The sequence below is a fragment of the Acanthopagrus latus genome, chromosome 14 (genome assembly GCF_904848185.1).
Source record: "Acanthopagrus latus isolate v.2019 chromosome 14, fAcaLat1.1, whole genome shotgun sequence".
Taxonomy (NCBI): domain Eukaryota; kingdom Metazoa; phylum Chordata; class Actinopteri; order Spariformes; family Sparidae; genus Acanthopagrus; species Acanthopagrus latus.
The window spans coordinates 10,119,841-10,130,470 of record NC_051052.1 but is presented as its reverse complement, the minus strand read 5'-3'; the positions used below and the strand labels follow the sequence as shown (position 1 = coordinate 10,130,470).

The window sequence follows — 10,630 nt, the reverse complement described above, 5'->3', positions numbered from 1 at the left end:
CACTTGCCTGGCTGAGGTGTTGCCTCGTCGGGCATATGTGTCTAACTCTGATCACAGAGTGCCATCTACTGATACACACTAGACATACACATTAGACACACACTGTGCTCTGTAGATATTAAAAAGGTCACAATGATATGTTTTAATACGATTAAAGGGGTGCTGGTTCAGCTCTGTGACATTCTTTATATATCTATTTTCTGACTGTTATATTGTTATATTGTTCTATGCATTTGGTGTTGACAGTATTTCCAAAATAAATGGCCCTTTTAACACTTGTTCACATATATATGCCTTTACTGAAGTAACAAAATGTGAAACTCTGAGTCTATATAAGGACTTAAACTGCAATTAAAAGTTAAAAAAAGGGAACCTCTGTGGCTTCAAAGCCTGGAACAAAGGGTCCTTTGAGGACAAAAACCCACTCACCTACCTGTGAAGGATTGTATAACCAGCCCTAAAGTCTATTTACAAGATATACCGGATTTTCGGGAGGGGAAAGTTACACTGCATATCAAGGATTAGTTGAACTTCCCATCCAAGCACACGCTCCCTCACACGCGGCGCACAAACTCAATCTGCTCCAAAGAACAGAATAATCTTCAATCTTCCGCTCCGAGGATGCAGTGAACCTAAAAAAAAAAAGTGAAAGTTGCCTCCACTGGCGGTGATACGAGAGGGGACCGCAGATACTCAGTCCAGACGCCCACTTAACACTGAGGCCTTTCAAGCTCAGCAACAGAACTAATAATCATTTGAGCCATTATTGATCTCAGCAGGGAAATTACCTCTTGTCTTTTGTTGCGGGTCCACACGTGGAAGTCAGGGGTCACAATCGGCTCACAGGCATTTTCTTCTGCGGCAGCTGCCAGTAAACTCTCCAAAACAGTGTTACTAACAGTTCAAAACTGTAAAATCAATCACTGAAGACATCTTGAATAAATAAGATACTCTCATGTGTGTGATGATTACTCCCAATTGATCCAGTTAAACTAGTCTGTAACAAATGATGGCAGACATAAAGCCTTTCAGTTTGAGTTGAATTTTGACTTTAAAGAGCTAATCTAAGTTTCATTTTGCAAATTGGCATTAAACTCAAAGTACTGCCGACTCGCAGGGGATGATGGGGGGGGTCATGCACGTATTTGGCCACACGCCAAACTAGAGAACAAGTTAAAAATTGGACCTGATGAAGGCGCTGGATGAACAGTCAGGGGATCATCAAAGTTCTTGCAGTTTATTCAGAGGTGGACATGAATGTTCAGTTTAATTGCAATCCAACCAGGAGCCGGTGAGACATTTCAGTCTGGAGCACAGCGGAGGACCCGCCGACACTGCCGTCCATCCAGCACTGAAAAACTTCTCTGTGTACTTTCTATTTTAGAGACATTCCCAATGCACATTTCTCAAGTTTTAAACATATCACGTTGTTACGATGTGATGGGTTTTGTTTGTAGCTATAGCGTCTACATCACATCTGACACACTGTTACAGATCTGGGGTTTTGTATTTACAGCGGTGGTGTTGAAATCAAAAACTGCCAGATCCCACAAAATGCTGATTTTTCTACATAATGTTGATGAAGTTTTGAACCAGTAGATCAAGCAAAATACAAATGTTAAATATGAGCACTACATTAATCTGTGCAGGGTGTTTTATCAAGTAGGACTGACATGATATGTTTTTATTCAAGGTTCAGTTAAAGCAAATCGAAGCAGATCAAGCGTCGTCTAGTAGAGAGAACGGCAGTTTATAACCGCCTCAGGTCCCACTGATCAGAGGGAAAACATCCGACGCCCGTCTGTTCGCTCGCGTTTCACCTCAGTTTCTATCGCTCTTCCTCCCCGCCGTCTGTGCCTCCTCCATCAGCGCGGTTCTTTGTCTTTTTGCAGCGTCGAGTTTTTACGGTCACGCCACTCGTTCCACTCTTACCTGGAAAAACAGTGGCACTTCCTGTCTTGGTTGGACGTGCTTCCTCTGTGCTGCAACCCGTCCCTTTATTTTGTTGCAGTAGGAATCGAGCTGGGCAGCAGGCCAAACAGCATCGTGACAGTGAGGTTTATGTGGAACCAATCCATGCTCGGATGGCATCATTTTATTCAAAGCCCTCACGCTCCGCAATCAGTATCCATGATGACAAGTGAAAGCAAAGAAAGTTGTCTATTGCCAGTTTAAATAGACACGTATTTTGTTTTAATTTATCATCATGAAGTTAATGTTGACACAATGTAATGTCTATGGAATAATGACACCGTCAGCGTTTAGAATTGGTTCACTTTAAACCTTGTCGCTATGCATTTTTGTCTGCTGGACACAAAATCCCCTGGGGACGAACAAAGGAGGCTGACTGGTGTTCCAGTCGAGCCGGCCGCCCGGCACCATTCCAATCTGCTTTCACGTCTACATTATAGACCAAGTGCGTAAATAAACCCACATTTTGTCCTGTGTTGAAAAGGAAAAAGGGAGAGTGATAAGGGAGCCTACGGCGGCAGCGGCGCCAAAAATAATACCCCTTGGAAATGGCTGGAGGCCGGAAGTTCTCTGTTTCCCTTTTAATATGTCGGCTTGTTTCGACACAAGTTTAAAAGAGTTTTATAAAAGCTCTGATTTCACGCATTTATTTTCTTTCTAGCAAACATATTGTGTGAGGATAACTGAGAGGATAACTGGCCAGCCCCGGTCTAGTTATATGTGTCCTATTAATAGGCCTGGCTCAGACGCACAATGTTCAGCTGTAACCGAACTCCATCTGCAAGTCACGTCGTCTCCCTGCTCTCCCCTCTACAGTTTCACCACAGCCAGGCCAGGGGCACTCTGGTCTGTGCCACCCTCCAAGCCAGACAGACGGCAATACGGGGCAGACAGCTGCCTCCCAGACCGCAGCGCATTATGGAGGCCGTGTACATCAAACCCTGGGAAGAGGACGAGGTGCTGCTGAAGGCCGAGGGACGGGGGAAAAGCGGGGAGCCAGAAGAGGGAGCAACGGAGGCCTCGTCTCGGACGGGTTCCACGACAGAGGAGGAAACTGACGAGGACTCGGAGCCGGAGCCCCCACCGGTTGTCCGGAGGAAGGTGTCATTCGCAGATGCGTTTGGCTTTAACCTGGTATCAGTTAAAGAGTTTAATAATGCCGAGGAGACAGAGTCAGATGTCAGCCTGCCCCCTGAGAGGGAGGCAACTCTTCCTTTGGAGGAGTTCTACATGTCCTGCCTGTTTACAGTCCCCTCGTCCCCGGAGGAGCTGGACCAGAGGCTGCAGGCGCAGATGGTCGAGCTGGAAAGCATCGAGCTCCTTCCCGGAACCACCACAATCCGCGGCATCGTCAGGGTGGTCAACCTCTGCTTCAGCAAGTCCGTTTACGCCCGGATGAGCCTGGATCGCTGGGCGAGCTTCTTTGACCTGTTGGCGGAGTACGTGCCTGGGTCCAGCGATAGGAAAACAGACAGGTTTACCTTCAAGTACACCCTGATTCCTCCCTTTGAGAGAGATGGGACCAGACTGGACATCTGTCTGCGTTACGAGACCTCAGTGGGAACATTTTGGGCTAATAACAGGGACATGAACTATGTGCTGTTCTGCCACCAGAGGGGACACGTACATGAGCATGGGCCTCACATACAAGGGGAGAGTGCCAGCTACAGGAGCACGAGGAGCTGTCTGAAAGCCTACAGGTGAGAGAGCCTAAAACCTTTTTTAATCTATGTATGTCTTTGCTGAAGGGAGTCGCAACCCAAAACTCAACAGCAGTGTCTCTTTCCAGAAATCACGACCCAGTCACTCAAGATAATCCACAGACTTTGTTGCAAGTTTCATGTAGGACCTATTTTCTTGTTCATCTACTTGTAGATGAGAGGCTAGCTGATTAAGCTGGCTAACAGCGCAGCTCATTAATGTTTTCTTCCCCTCATGAGCCTCTCGTGGTTATCTTTTGGGCACCTCGAGCTCCGAAAAGCCCAGTGCCATCTAGTTCCATAACAGTCAAGAGGAGGCAGACATCTCGACAGCCAATACTTCACCAATTAGAGAACTCAGACCAAAACAATCTAGGTGGAAGAATATCACTGCAAGTATGCAGGTAAAAAAAAAATCCTTTTGATTTTGGGCTGAACTGCCCTTTTAAACTGCTCTTCTCAGGGTGGAAGCACAAGCTTCCGTTGGCCGCTGGCCGGGCCGATGTGTGTTTACAGTAAGCTGTTACGTAACTTTTCAGTACGTGTGATGCCCATTTAAGGTCGGGTGTCTGTCCAGTTTTCCATGATGTCTCAGCACGGCAGGGGGAAGACAGACACCCTCACTTCATCCTCCCTCACACCAGCTCACAAATGACCGTTTTCTGCTTTAGGGGCAAAAGTTTGTTCATGTGTGTTAGCTGCATGATCTGTTCTGTCTTGCCCCGGTGTTAAAGTGACTGGAAAGGGATAAGACAGCAGACTGTACAAACAGCGACAAAGAGATTTTGTCAGCAGCCATTATAACACGTGTTGACGACATCTGATTAAAAAAAAAAAAAAAAGAAAAAACACATATCACAAAACTTTTTCACAAAAATGAGACAACAAGGCCCACAATGATGGTGGCTCTTGAAAAAAACAAAAGCAAACACATAAACACCTCACACAAGAAAAGCAGCCAAACATGGAAACGCTGGAGCTTGACTCGAAAAGGATGGAGTCCCAGTTTGATCGTTTGCAACATTTTCTCAAGTACTCATTCAAACAAGTTGGACATTTTGGAATAAATCTGTTTAAACAGCTGCAAAACATCTGTGGACTTATGTAACTGTAATTATTCCTACCTTGCTGTGAACCACAGGAGGGGAAGTGCAGAGGAAAAGACCAGGGACACCAGTAACACATCAGCAGTTGTTGCAGGTGTGTATATATGCGTCTGCATGCACACATATACATGCATGTGTGTGTACTATACACAGTGTGTAAGCAAGCCTTGACCCTTGTATTTGTCTTTTGTTTTCGTAAAAGCGGCGGCCACAGATAAAGCAGCGGAGACTGACAGGAAGACACCGGACAGCACAGACATGCAGTCACTGCTACACCGCAAAGAACACGAACCTTCGGTGAGGTTTATTGTCTTTCGGGCTAACAGTCGCCTCTTGAAGTCTGCCTGCGACAGAGCGGCTTGTTTGATTTTTCTCAAGCCGCAGACATAAACTGTAGTCACGGAGAGACAGAGTGCATCTGTAAAGACACGATAGCTAAGCCAAGATGCATGTCATGCTGCACGCTGCTCCGTGTGTCCCAGAAGGATATGAAAAGTCAGCTAACCTGACACTTGAGAGCGTGTCTAAAATCCCTCACATGCACGCTATTAATAATGAATGCAACCTGCCTGATAAGGTTCAGGAAAGTTGATGATGTAAACAAAAATGTGCTGAGGGTTTCAGCCGTGTTGCGATACGTTGCATCATCACGTTAATGGTAGATTTCAAAGAGCACTGCTTGACGGCTGGGCCATTTCATTCAGTTTTATTTTCATCTTGTCTGGATTTAAAGTGGACGATGACTCCAGAGACTAACAAAGTCTTGAGGTGCTAGCCCGTGGTCATAGTTCAAGCATTAACACTCGGCCTGACCGCTGACCCTTTGGCTTTTTTGACAGGTGGACAGCATAAAAGGCAGACGCAGAGCAACACGTATGGCACGAGTGCAGGACTGCCTCTCCCAAAGGAGGCAGCACGCACCGGAGTCTGATTCACATGACTCAGGCAGCGGCCAGAAAGTTTCTCAGCCGTTGCCAGCGCTGTGGGGTGACCCTGCCAGCTTTCTCCACAAGCGCCAGAAGAAGCAATCCATCGAGAGCCCACAGGTGCTCACCTACCACGAGATTCCTCTGCTTACGCTGGACTGGAACAACGACAGAGCCCGTCGGCGGGGGTGCGCTCACGTGGATGACGTCTGGAACGGGACGGCTAAAATGACCCTGTCGAAAGCGTCAGTGGAAAATATGGAAGATACACCTTCGGTTAATGATACGTGGGAGGCCTTTCTTAACGGTACAGATGATATCACTGGTACAGAGACCTCAGTATGCGATGCGTGGCAGGCATTTCTTAATGGGCCAAGCTGTACGAACCACTCTGGCGTTCGGGAGGCAGAGTGGCTGCAGACAGCGGCGTCGGTGTCTCCCTCAAACGGTAACGGGGCCAAGACCAAATATGCGGCAAGCAGTCAAGAGCGTGAGTCTCAGGTGGGCGCGGATACACCCGCCACCTTACACGCGCACGCTTCGGCAGCATGTCAGCTGCTGCCAGAGCCTCGCGAAACGTCGCCGGCTAATGTCGCCCTGAACACCGCAGACCACCAGCCAGCGCAGGCATGTGTCAGCAGCCCACGAGATGACAACACGACGACACGGGATGCCTCCCAAAGGTCAGAGACAAACTCCGTAACAGACACTCCGCAGGAATTTAGCCTCGGGGGGGCAACGCCTGTGTCCAAGGGCTCTGTTGACAGTTCAGCGGAGTGTCACAAGCGGGCGACGTGGGAACGAGAAAGAGGTGGAATAATAGAAAGTGCAGAAGGAATAGGAAAAGATGAGCCCTTCGCGCCGAACACAGCCGACTTGGTAACAAGCTCAGGGGAGTTGGAGACAACAGACATGACAGCAAAGCCAGAGTCTCAGAATGCCAGCGCCGTTGATAGGATCTCACAGGCAGCAAGGCTGGCTGAGGGCCTTTCTTCCAGCGGGGAAGGGCAGGGTACAGGTACCTCGCACAATGTGACGGATGACACGCTGGCATTTAGGGGGACAATCAGACAGGGGACAAAGGACGGGGAGAGGTTTGTCTTTTCCACATCCAGACGGGGAGCAGAGGAAGAGGCGGCGGAGAGCTGCACAGAAGATGAAGCAGTTACAGGAGAGGAGATATTTAGGCCACAGAAAACAGAGGAGTGTGAAATCTCCCAGAGGTACGCAGATGAAAAGCATCGCGAGGAATCCAGGCCGAACCGAAACAGTGAAAATCCATTAGCGGAGAATGAGAGCGACGCGAATGAAACAAGACCCGCACAGTCACACGCAGGTGAATTCAATCCGAACCAGACCCGCGACGAGACGTTCGAGCAAAGCCAAATAATGGCAAGCAAATCTAAATTGGGGGAATCGGAGAATGACGGCGCCGCATCGAAAAAGGAGGCCTTGGAAGTATTCAGAAAGGCACAGGTGGACCCTTCCTGCTGTACAACAAGTGAGGAAACAAAGAGACTAACGGGTGCAGAAGTGGGAAGTATTCAGGTGTTAAATGAAGAAGCATGGCAGCGTAATGATGGAGCACGTGATAAACAGACAAGGCCAGTCAGAGCAGGGGAAGTGGAGGACAGTGTTGGACAAAAGTCTGAAACAGGTGAACACGCATTAGTCTCAAATCAGACAGAGGAGGGAAAATGCTCGAGTTTGGAGAGGATCATCGAGGAGAGACAGGAAATAAACCTTCCAACACAGACGAGACATGAAAAGGTCATCAGGAGCGAACATGACACATTTCCAACAGATAAGTGTAACCCACATCCGGTGGAGATGGTGGAAATGAGACAAAGTCATTCAAAGGATGATCTGAAGGATCAGAGAGAGGACGCGGGTCACGAAATGAGCCCCGAGGAAGTTACGGCGAAGGAGATGGGTGCGAAGAAAGACACTTCAACAGACCTTCAGCGCCGAGCGGAGACGCTAGAGAGAATAGAGGAAGATATGAGTCAGAGAGGCAAAGATGAGAGGGTGAGTATTGGAAGGCTGAAAATAGAAGCACCGGGGGAGTTGATGGGTAATGTGGGTAACCCTCAGGGGGAGAGGAGGAGCGCACCAGCTCAATTGAAAGAACAAGAGTTGTCAGCAGAAGTCGAGAGCTCTCCACGTGTTGAATGTAAGAAACTGTCAGAGGGAACAAAAGACCCTCTCACAGCAGAAAATACCGCAGCACTCCAGGTGATAGAGTCTGGAGTGGAGGAGGCGCTCATAGAAAGATTCGGAGAAGATTTGGTCAGGGGGATTTGGGAGGAGGTGTTTGATCTGACGGCGCGGGCCTCTGATAGAGACGCAGATACTGTTGATGGTACGGCGGGCGAGCTCGTAGACACAGCTGATATTCTCTCTGAGAAAGACTCTGACGGTGCTTTTGATTCGGGTGTATTTTCCTTGACCGAACTGCCGCCTGATCCAAATTCACGTCTCTGCCGAGGCCTACAGCAAACCACGGCAACCGAGAGCAACGAGTACTGCCCAAATGAAAAGAGCCAGTCACTGTTCACCATAGAGCAAACTCACTTTCTCTCAGAGTCTCCGACTGATTCGAACTCAAGCGCCCCTCTCACTCAAGATCTCATTTTAGCAGCTAGGTTGAACGAATCTGCCCAAAGCTCTCCGAGCGATCAGGGAAACGACACTCAAATAAAAGCACCATCAGTCACCCGTCAGGCGACAGGCGGACAAATAGGAGAGAGCGCAGTCTCCCGCAAGGAGAGATTTAATCGATCAGTTCCCCGAGAGAGATCCCCCTCCGAGAAACTAAAAGAGTCCGATAGTCTCGTCTGGTGGAGTATGCTATACATCCTCGGTCACGTCGTCAGACTTATAATCTGCGCCCTCTTGGTCGCTGGATTCTTCCTCGTCGTTTTCATGTGGGATTTCCCAGCCTTCTCTGCGCTCTACGGGTTTTCATTGAGCTGGTGGTTTTACAAATGGAAGAGGCATCGAGCGATGGACAACAAGGGGATGGTGGGGTAGGGAGGGCGCAACACTTTCAAACACGAGTACATCAAAATCAAATGAACTGTAAAGTCTTCAGTATCTTCATGCTGTACGTCGTGAAGATGACTGGAAGCTACGAAATGGTGCAATAAAACTAAATCCTGCTCCGGGCACTGGTCGTGTGATTGGCGGTGTGTATTTGCCGTATATCCGGCTGTTTGTTTTCCATTTTTAAGGAAATTTAGTGCAGTTGCTCCCCCCACCTTTCTGGCTGGTGGCCCCTTAAAGGTCCTACTTGTAAGATATGTGTATTTGACGAGCTGGGAATGAGACTCTAAAGCCAACTTTCTTACAAAGTGGACCTTTAAAACAAAGCAATGTGCACCAGTTGCATATGTCACAGCCAGCTCAACAGAAGAGTGTTTTTATCCACTGATTTTCATGTTCACTATTTAAATGATCAGAGGAAAGTGTGAGAAAACAAACATTTCACCCTTTCAGCCCTTTTTATTCTTTTCTTTGACACATGTGTGGTGTATTGGTAACCACTGTATTATTGAATCAGGAGAGATTTGGCTTTATTCATCAAATCAACAAACACATGCATCTTTAAAAAATGATATTGAATTTAATTTGAGTGAAATCTGAATTTGGATTTTTCCCTTTTTTGGTTTTTGGAAATTTCTATGAAAATTTGCCTGCTGTTGAACGTCTGCAACCACGTGTGTGTGATGTGTGACTATTTGCTGTGTTTTATGGGCCCAAAATCACTTTACAATGTGCTCAACGGAACAAAGCGGCGGTGTGTTTGGTTCGTGCAGGGAAACGGTGCAACAGTGGGGCATTTGAGACTGGAAAACTTGTCTCTATCCTTGCTTTTCTTCAATAAAAGAAAGTCACGTGACTGAAGAAACCACTAATTGTGTCTTTCATGCCCAACATTTGCCCATATGTGTTTTGTCCTTTCAGATTTCATCAGATTTCATTGGTTATATTGCTGTATTGATGTATCTATTCAATTTATTATGCATCTTCTCCTTATCATTTTTAAAATGTCTCCTTTTTTAAGCATTTAATAGTTCTTTGGAATAGTACCAAAAGAGTTATTCCCCAAATAGAGCTGCCCTCTTCTGCTGTATGAGCCTAACAACTTGTTCTGTATCCAACCCTGCATTAATAACAATCATGCTTGTCACACTGAACTCCTCCCTGTCTGGTCTGTATAACTCTAGAAAGAGGTTGCAATCCTTCTCTGCGATGGTTCCAATATTACTGAAAAGATAGCTCGCTGACCCCCAGATGACACCCTTCTCAGAGCAGTCAGCAGTTCCTTGTTCTTGGATTTGGAGATGGCTATGAAGTTAAATTTGGTCATTTTGAAGAAGCTGTAGCATAAAAAAAAAAAAAAAAAGGTCAGAGTTATGACGATGTTTGAAGTATGTAATCTTAGATAGTTTCGACGGAATTACATGTTGATCATCAGATAAATCAAGTCTTTGAACCGCGGCCGTTGGTCTTTAAAGTGAAAACGTGCTCTAATCTTTGCCTCTCTCTAAAGAGTCATTTAACATTTCAATTTTAGTGCCTGCTGACAGGAGTTGGAATTAAGTCAAACTCACATGGCAAGTCCATTTTATCCCTTATCCTAGCAGTTACAAGGTCAGACGGGCACTGTGTAGTTTAGAACAGGAAATTCAGAAACTCCGAAAAGTAATATTTACAGTATTGATAAGGTCATTATACAAACCAAAAAGTATTTGTTATTTACAAAACTGAATAAATAAGCCGTCTTGTGAGGAAAATGAAGTCCCCAGAACTCTTCTTGCAGCTAGACAATTGGCAGGGTCCGCCACATATAAACAAAGTAAAACAGTATGAAATTGTTTTGTACTTGAAGTTCAATTCAGTTCATTCAGTTATGAAGATGAAG

The 10,630-nt window shown here is 46.6% G+C and overlaps 1 protein-coding gene across 2 annotated transcripts; it reads left to right on the top strand.

Moving 5' to 3' along the window:
- Positions 1 to 2,715: 2,715 nt before the first annotated feature.
- On the top strand, positions 2,716 to 9,897 carry ppp1r3aa (protein phosphatase 1, regulatory subunit 3Aa). Of its 2 annotated transcripts, none has more exons than XM_037120899.1 (4): positions 2,716 to 3,671; positions 4,813 to 4,871; positions 4,992 to 5,074; positions 5,617 to 9,897. In XM_037120899.1, exons 1-4 carry the CDS (start codon positions 2,725 to 2,727, stop codon positions 8,734 to 8,736), a joined length of 4,209 nt encoding a protein of 1,402 aa, XP_036976794.1. In that variant the 5' UTR covers positions 2,716 to 2,724; the 3' UTR covers positions 8,737 to 9,897. The 2 variants fall into 2 exon arrangements, with proteins under 2 accessions (XP_036976794.1, XP_036976793.1); XM_037120898.1 differs by having other exon boundaries at positions 4,980 to 5,074.
- The last annotated feature ends 733 nt before the right edge of the window (positions 9,898 to 10,630 follow it).

Bases quoted from the DNA above. Each gene is read 5' to 3' on its own strand.
- ppp1r3aa (XM_037120898.1), top strand. From the start codon at position 2,725: ATGTTCAGCTGTAACCGAACTCCATCTGCAAGTCACGTCGTCTCCCTG. The intron at 4,872-4,979 runs GTGTGTATATAT...TTTTCGTAAAAG, and splicing joins CACATCAGCAGTTGTTGCAG to CGGCGGCCACAGATAAAGCA. The intron at 5,075-5,616 runs GTGAGGTTTATT...CTTTTTTGACAG, and splicing joins GCAAAGAACACGAACCTTCG to GTGGACAGCATAAAAGGCAG.